At 42.1% G+C, this 8,814-nt stretch overlaps 2 protein-coding genes across 3 annotated transcripts in view; both read left to right on the plus strand.

Moving 5' to 3' along the window:
* LOC138965092 (uncharacterized) overlaps nucleotides 1-8,814 on the plus strand; it is a 305,948-nt gene that overhangs the window by 168,057 nt on the left and 129,077 nt on the right. The gene's annotated exons all lie outside the window — the stretch shown is intronic.
* The window catches only part of LOC138965060 (uncharacterized), a 70,270-nt gene that overhangs the window by 30,043 nt on the left and 31,413 nt on the right, over nucleotides 1-8,814 (plus strand). For both annotated transcript variants that reach the window (XM_070337183.1, XM_070337184.1), the window contains exon 3: nucleotides 7,624-7,817. In XM_070337183.1, the coding sequence (XP_070193284.1) occupies nucleotides 7,624-7,817 (194 nt within the window). The remainder of the gene's footprint in view (nucleotides 1-7,623; nucleotides 7,818-8,814) is intronic.

Below are 8,814 nucleotides of genomic sequence, written 5' to 3' on the forward strand. Positions count from 1 at the left end.
AATAACCTTCTGATATCTTACCCTATAACCTTCTGATGTCGTATTCTATAACCTTCTGATATCTTACCCTATAGATCTAACCTGGCTTCTGATGTCGTACTCTATAACCTTCTAATATCTTACCCTATTATGAGTTATTTGTAATATATATGCTGACTGCTAGCAAATGATAACAGGCATGTCGAGAAAAAAGATATCAAGCATGAGCCTTTTAGGCGAATGCTGATATCGTTTGTGAGACATGACTGTTATCATTTGCTAACAGTCCGCATATTAGAAATAACGGTTTTATTACCGTTTAATTCGACCAAAAGAAATTTCGAAGCGACCCCGCGAATTAGACAGAACAGCCGCAATGGGAACTTGAGCGCTCCTACCTGATTATGCCTGTCAGTCAAAGAATTCTTGTGACCTGGGTCAGCCAATCAGAGTAATACTCCTGACGTGATGAATATTCACAGATCAAATGCGTTATTGACACACAACAATCTCACAAGATAAACTATGTTCAACATGCGTTTCGGTTGCTTCGCTTTTTCTTGTTGAATAGAGAGCGACAGATTTAGAACCGACTCAAGACGGATGGGAAATGACGTAAAGATACATTTGACGTAACGCGAGTGACGCAATTTGACTTGATTTTTCGAACTTAGGTAATTTAGATTTCAAGTGAGCGGGTCGGCATTTCACACTCAGAGGATGGGCGGTATACCTTGCTGTTCCGTAAAGCACCCACCGACAAAACTCGCTTATCGGTATTTTTTGTATTTTTTAGATAAAGAGAGTATTATCTGACAGCATTTGAAGTGTCATTCTGTAGAATAAATCACACTGATCTTGTTGAAAACAAAAAGGGTCCCTGCCTGAACGTTATAACATTTAACAGGTCACCTAGAATCCGTCCTGATTGGTCAAAAAGCCATATGGGGCACTGAATTGGTAATAAAACCTTCTGATGTCGTACTCTATAACCTTCTGATATCTTACTCTATAACCGTCTGATTTCGTACTTTATAACCTTCCGATATCTTACCCTATAACCTTCTGATGTCGTACTCTATAACCTTCTGATATCTTCCCCCATAACCTTGTGCTTTAGTTGGACCAAAGAGGGTGAAAATGTGTTCGTACCTTTTTCGGGCAGCACCTTCAGTTGACACAAGCTCCTATGTCATAAATTAGTCTTCTAATACACGGGACATGTATTTGCAAGACCTAAATGCGAGTCCGTCTTTTCACTCTACAACCTTCGGATATCGTGGGTGGGTGGGGTGTTCGGACACCGAGGAGAGTCTGCACACAAAGTTGACTCTGAGAAATAAATCTCTCGCCGAACGTGGGGACGAACTCACGCTGACAGCGGCCAACTGGATACAAATCCAGCGCGCTACCGACTGAGCTACATCCCCGCCCTGAACAGAACATCTGAAAAATAAGGTCTTACGGTGGAGGAAGTCTTAAATTGGGGGGTCTTAAAAGGGCAGTTCCACAGTAGCAGCATCTGCCACAGCACAAGCAGATCATCAGACAAGTGTCACAGCAGGTTATGCCGGGTATCATGTTTCGCTGGACTGGCTCCCGAACCGGTACTTTGATACAAGCCCCTGTGGAATCTTGATGACTGAAAAACGTGCATTAACCGCGCTGAACGATTGTGAGATCGTGGCCGCGATCCGCCATCCGTTCATTTTGTATGGCCCGTGCAAAGGATTGTGACGACAAACATTACGTAGCCCAGACTATCTCATTAATTTTGTCACAAGGACCGTTTTCCCGGCGCGTGTCCTTCGTTCTTGACACGGGTACTACGAACCACCAGGTTCTCGGAAGAAACTGTGTTTGTATTCCTGGGAATTCGTTCTTCTTGTGAAAGAGGATCTCATATGTTTCGGATATTTTACATACAGAGAAACACACAGACATGCTTACAAGACAGGTACACACGGCCACCCATACTAGACACATACATACGGACACACAGACACACACACAGACACACATACACACACGCACACAATCACGCACACACACACACACACACACACACACACACACACACACACACACACACACACACACACACACACACTAACAGACAGACAGACACACACACACACTAACACACACACACACACACTAAAACACACACACACACACACACACACACACACACACACACACACACACACGAATAACGTTAAAGACAAGTACCCCCTAAACAATCAATGGGGTAAGATTCAGGATGGGAATACCCAGACCAGCACGAACCACTGAGCTGTTTACTGATACAATCACTGGTTGTGGTTGACCGAGAAATATTATGGTGTGTCTCCAGTTTCTTACACGCAATCGTGTGGCAATAAACACCTGCTTCGGCCAGCTTAATGCATGTGCATGGGTATATATATCAGTGTGTAACAGGCACGGAACGAATTTATAATGTTTGTTTATTGTATTTTCAAAACATTGTGATCGTCTGTGTGCTTTCTTTGCGCAGTGCAACTTTCGTGGTGCTGTTTGTAAAACTAAAAGATATATTTTAATTTGTTATTTTACGACTCTCTTTGTCTTTTGTTTTAAGTCGAGGGAAAAATGAAATTTGGAACACAGTTTTTAAATCTGTCCCAGCAAAGTCAGACTGATCATTACCGAGCCAGTTCAGGCGCGATCGCGGCAGACTCCCTTATTTTTAAGGGAGGGAGAACTTGAGCTCCTGTCAGTCACTCCAGTACACGCGTTCGGAATGCACGATATGCGTGTGCTCGATACGGTTAATTAAACACTTCCCTCGGCCTATGGGAACTTGACTCAGAGCCGAAGGCGCAGATCCTTTGCCCAGTCCATAAAACAAGAGGCACATACAATACGCGCACTTGACTTGACTTGGCACAGAGATATAGAATATTCTATATCTCTGTGGGTAGAAGAGACGAAATAGGTGAACAAGAATAATCAGATATGTAATAGTTTTACTGCATTATAACAAACATTTAGTGTTAATGCTGCTACATTTAAATTAAAGCCATGGGTTTTTTTTAAGGTGTGACGTCATTTTCTGTTTTTGTTTTTGTTTTTCTATCCGGGGTTGTAAGAATTTACATGACAAATACAGAAATGTGATCATGCAGGCGAGTTGCAATGATACAGGCAACACAGATTCCAGGCAGTTCGAGTTCATCATTGTCTGCTGTTGGTCTTTGAGCAGTCGCTGTTATTCAGAATAGTCCGGCGCCTGTGGGTGGACATGAATTGCGAAAGCTGTTCCGAGAAGGGTTTACAAATATTTATCAATTTTAAAAGGAATATAAAAAGGAAAAACATCAATCTATATACAAGTAAAGGCTGTAGTTATCTGTCTGTCGTGAAAAATGTCAATGTATTCAATGTTTTTCTTACACACTGGGTGTAAATCTTTCTTTCTTTATTTGGTGTTTAACGTCGTTTTCAACCGCTCACCTCCCACGTGCAAAACGCAGTGATATGCACACGCCAGAATAGCGCGGTAGTGTATTGTGCTAAGCAGGAAAGCGCGCTTTTCTGTATTCTTGTTAACTTTCTGAGCTTGTTTTGAATACAACCTATCATATCTATACGTTTTTGAAATCAGGAAACGATAAAGAATAAGATAAGATCATTTTTGGATCGATTTCTTAAATTTTAATCGTAAGACTAATTAAAGGCAGAGTAAGCCTCCCGTAAACCATCACAGATACGGTCAGGCTTTTACACACAGTACAAACACCATTTCATTTAAACACTCACCAATTGAGAACATCCTAGGTGCCCTCCGTAAAGAGCGAAAATTTTCAAAGAATTTATTTTTGCGTGGTTTATCTTACCCCTGAGCCATCGTGAACCCGTGTGATCCAGTTTCCCTTTTCACAATGCAGTCGTCATAGTTAGTCATTTGAATGCGACTCGACGTGAGCTTATCTACAATAGCACGTTTTTTTTATGCACGAAACAACGGCTGTGGTTCACAAGAACTCTAGCGATGGCTTTTGACTGTTGAGAGGAACGGCGATTTGCACTGATAAACCGGCCGTCGTCTGCTACGACCCTTGCGTGACCCTGCTTCCGGGCTTTTCTTTTTTTTAAACTTTCACAACTTCGAATTGTTCTGATCTTGTCTTGATGAAAAACGAATTCTTTTATGATTAAAGAATGTTTGTGTAACAAGCTGTCAATTTATTATTTAGATTTTAAAAGTTAGGTCTAGCGCAAAACGAGGCGCCGTTGTTGTTAACGGAACAAGTCTACGAAAATAAATTCTTTGAAAATGTCTCACGCTCGACAGAAAGCAGCCAGGATGTTCCCGTTCGGTGAGCGTTCAAATGGAAGTATGCTTGTACTGTATTTAGACGCTCGGGGAGCTCTGTGATGGTTTACGGGAGGCTTACTGTGCCTTTAATCTATTTTCGTTAATTGTGATCACATTTTAAGAGTAAACATGACATATGTATGTATTTTTAGATTCAAAATGTCATGAAGAATACGATGCAATCAATTTTAAATCTGTTTCCGAAAAATCGATTTTAATGACAACTTTAATGAGCAAACTCATTAATTAATTTGTAAGCCTCCCAGCTGAAATGCAATACCAAAGTCCGGGCATCGTCGAAGATTACTTGACCAAAATTTCAACCAATTTGGTTTAAAAATGAGAGCGTGACAGTGCCGCCTCAACTTTTACGAAAAGCCGGATATGACGAAGAGCGGTTTAGTAGTTGCGCTGAGAAGGATAGCACGCTTTTCTGTACCTCTCTTCGTTTTAACTTTCTGAGCGTGTTTTTAATCCAAACATATCATATCTATATGTTTTTGGAATCAGGAACCGACAGGGAATAAGATGAAAGTGTTTTTAAATTGATTTCGGAAATTTAATTTTGATAATAATTTTTATATTTTAAATTTTCAGAGCTTGTTTTTAATCCAAATATAACATATTTATATGTTTTTGTAATCAGACAATGATGGAGAATAAGATAACGTAAATTTGGATCGTTTTATAAAAAATTTTTTTTTTTTTTACAATTTTCAGATTTTTTAATGACCAAAGTCATTAATTAATTTTTAAGCCACCAGGCTGAAATGCAATACCGAAGTCCGGGCTTCGTCGAAGATTACTTGACCAAAATTTCAACCAATTTGGTTTAAAAATGAGAGCGTGACAGTGCCGCCTCAACTTTCACGAAAAGCCGGATATGACGTCATAAAAGACATTTATCAAAAAAATGAAAAATATGTCTGGGGATATCATACTCAGGAACTCTCATGTCAAATTTCATTAAGATCGGTCCAGTAGTTTAGTCTGAATCGCTCTACACAGACACACACAGACACACAGACACACAGACACACACACACACACACACACACACACACACACACACACACACACACCACGACCCTCGTCTCGATTCCCCCCTCTACGTTAAAACATTTAGTCAAAACTTGACTAAATGTAAAAACGGGTCTGGTTTGAGCAGTGACACAGGGAAATCTGTACATCAAACCTCTGCAGCATAGAGAAATTCTCTCCAGAGTCTTCGGAGTAGTCAGCGTTTGGAAACTTGATAGTCTGCTACCGACGGGGGGAAAGTTCTTGACCTGCAGCATGGCAGGTCAAAAATAACACACTGGGACCGAAGCGGCGGTGGAGCTTATTGATACCGACATGGTTACTGCACAAACGGCCAGCTAAGCCACACCTCCTTTTGGCGCGTGCTGTGACTGCGCCTAGACTGCGAGCTAGAAAATGGGATTACACATGAATGAAATAACTTTCAAACGGAAGAAATAAATAAAGAAAGAAACAACGAAAAAAAAAAAAAGAGGGACAAGCAAAACAGACAGAAGATAGAACGAAGCTAAGAAAGAAACAAAGTCGGAAACGAAGTACAATGAAGCCATAATTAAGTTGTTCTTACTGTCTGTTTCATGTGCCTGTTGTAACAACCTTCACAGATGTCTTCCTCTTTTAGGACACAGTATCCTTGCCTTTCACGCCTGGTGGCGTGTAGGGCAGTGGAACAGGATACAGTGGAACCCGCCTTTTTAAGACCTCCAAAAATCTTAGAAAATCAGGTCTTAAAAAGGAGGGAGTCTCAAAATGGGAGTAAATACAGATGTTGCGAACAGAAAATCTGAAAAAACCCAGAGTCTTAAAAGGAGGGAGTCTTAAATTGGGGGGGGGGGGGGTCTTAAAAGGGGGGTTCCACTGTATTCTTGATGGAAACATCATTGACAACTTATTCTAATAACACGAGTTGGGGTGAAAACCAAATAAAAGTTTGGACATAATTATTATTGAAATCTTACTGAGCAGTGTCAGGCTCAAATTTGCCGAGAAATGTGCGATGTGTGAATAGAAATCGGAACGAACGTTCAACCGCGAAGGAAAGAAAAAACAAGCAAACAAGGAGACAGGCACAAAGGCAGACAGACGGACGAAGAGTCACGTGTACAGAAATAAGTAAAATAAAGCATGAACATTCAAAATACAAAATAGAGAATCGAATCCGGTCGGATTCAGGTTTCTGTTGCAAAGACCCTCACAAGTCTGTCTTCCTCTATTGACTCCGATCACAGATAATAATAACAGGTATTTCAAGTTCTTGTGATCGTCACGCTTGTTGAAGACAGTAATGGTCTAAAGTTAGAAGCTGGATATATGATAGACACGGCCTTTTCCCTCTTTTTTTGCACTGCGACCATTGCCCTGTGTCTTGACAGCACTTAGAGATTTGATTAAACCTGTACTTTTATGACGAACACGTGGAGAAGGAGGAGGGAACGGGAAAGAGAAAGAGAAGAGAAGAGAGAGGAGAGAGAAAGAGAGATAGAGGGAGAGAGAGAGAGAGAGAGAGAGAGAGAGAGAAAGAGAGAGAGACAGAGACAGAGACAGACAGACAGATATACCAATTAGCGCAATGGCCATCTGAGCATTGCAAGCCTTGAACTTTTGATCCATTCACAAAAAACAGGATAGGAAACCTACTGTTGGGGTAAATTAGGACATACTAATTTCCATGGACCCTTCCTGACATCCTCTTGCTTCCGCAAATGTATTATTTTGCTTGCGCTTAAACCGTTTCCAGTAAATGAAACTTCAAATTCAAATAGGACGAATGTTTTTATTTTTATTTTGTCAGTAGGCGTCCCCCAAATGGCTGAACCATGCACAATTTATTTATGTCCTTCTCTTGAGTCCTCTCTTCAAAGCACTGCCCCTTGGTCAGTTAGTTGGACGACTGAGTGCCTTGGTAGCTTTATCTCTTTTTTGGAATCTTTTTTTGTTGTGAATTTGATTTTCGGGCGTGTCTGTCAGTGATGTCTGTTCAACTGTTTACCTCATGTAAAATTAAGGACGGGACCCTTGCTTTTGTGAATATGATTATCGGGGGTGTCTGCTTTCACAGTATAGACACTACCTCGTGTAAAATCAATCTGTTTGCTGAAAATGGTAGGGGAATAGTAAATAGCCTGTCTTGTCATAAGCCGCTTCATCACAAAAATCTGCCCTCACACGCATAGATCTGTCTAGTTTTTTTTTATGACGGATAGTATAGAAAAAAAAGGCCCGAAAGTATGTTCAAAATGGCCACTTTCTTTCCATTGCAGAACTGAACTCCCTGCAGTTATCAGTGAGCGTGGAGGACCGTTCAGGGGTGTTGCAGTTTCTGCGCGTGGGCACGCGCAAGAGCGCGCCTCTGCATGCCTCTCTGGACAACATCCTGCAGCACCCGCTCTACTGGTACGACATCGTCGGACCTCGTCGGGACGTTGACTGGAACACAGCTTCTGGCGAGCTGCAGGTGAGTTTTCCGTTAAGCGTGTCCTTAACTGGGCGAAGTCGACTACGCGAAGTATACTTCGCGAAGCTGGCCGCACGAAGCTTTAGCACTGAGTTTTCTGTAAAAAGACTTCGCGAAGTCTTCGCGAAGTCGACTTCGGGCTGAATTAAGGGACCGTCGTTAGCCAATGCTTGGTTATATGAAGTCTTATATCGCGCGCGTATCTCCAGACTCGGACTAAAGGCGCAGGGATCTATTTATGCCGTGTGAGATGGAATTTTTTTTACACAATACATCACGCATCACATCGACCAGCAGATCGCAGCCATTTCGGCGCATATCCTACTTTTCACGGCCTATTATTCCAAGTCACACGGGTATTTTGGTGGACATTTTTTTTTTTATCTATGCCTATACAATTTTGCCAGGAAAGACCCTTTTGTCAATCGTGGGATCTTTAACGTGCACACCCCAATGTAGTGTACACGAAGGGACCTCGGTTTTTCGTCTCATCCGAAAGACTAGCCTCACTTGAACCCACCACCTAGGTTAGGAAAGGGGGGAGAAAATTGCTAACGCCCTGACCCAGGGTCGAACTCGCAAACCTCTCGCTTCCGAGCGCAAGTGCGTTACCACTCGGTCACCCAGTCCAGATGCATCAGTTTCTATTAGCCTGTCCAGGGCCGGACTAGGCGAAGAGGAGGGGGGGGGTTGCAGTGGGGCCCAGGGGGATGTCCCTCCTGGCGGCAGGGACGGATCAGTTCATTTTATGACTGGTTTTTTTCCAAAAGTATATTGTGAAAATATGGGTGTGAAGGCGCGAAGCGCCGAGCCGACGGCGCGAAGCGCCTAGCTTGCTAGGGGGGTCCGGGGGCATGCCCCCCGGAAAATTTTAAAAAAAGGATGCAAAATGGTGCAATCTGGTGCATTCTGAGGATGATCATTACCAGTTTCAGCAGCAGATTTTGTCACTGATTAATACCCCAAAAAATGAAACTCAATGTAAAATAAAGAAATG

The sequence above is a fragment of the Littorina saxatilis genome, linkage group LG4 (genome assembly GCF_037325665.1).
Source record: "Littorina saxatilis isolate snail1 linkage group LG4, US_GU_Lsax_2.0, whole genome shotgun sequence".
Taxonomy (NCBI): Eukaryota; Metazoa; Mollusca; class Gastropoda; order Littorinimorpha; family Littorinidae; genus Littorina; species Littorina saxatilis.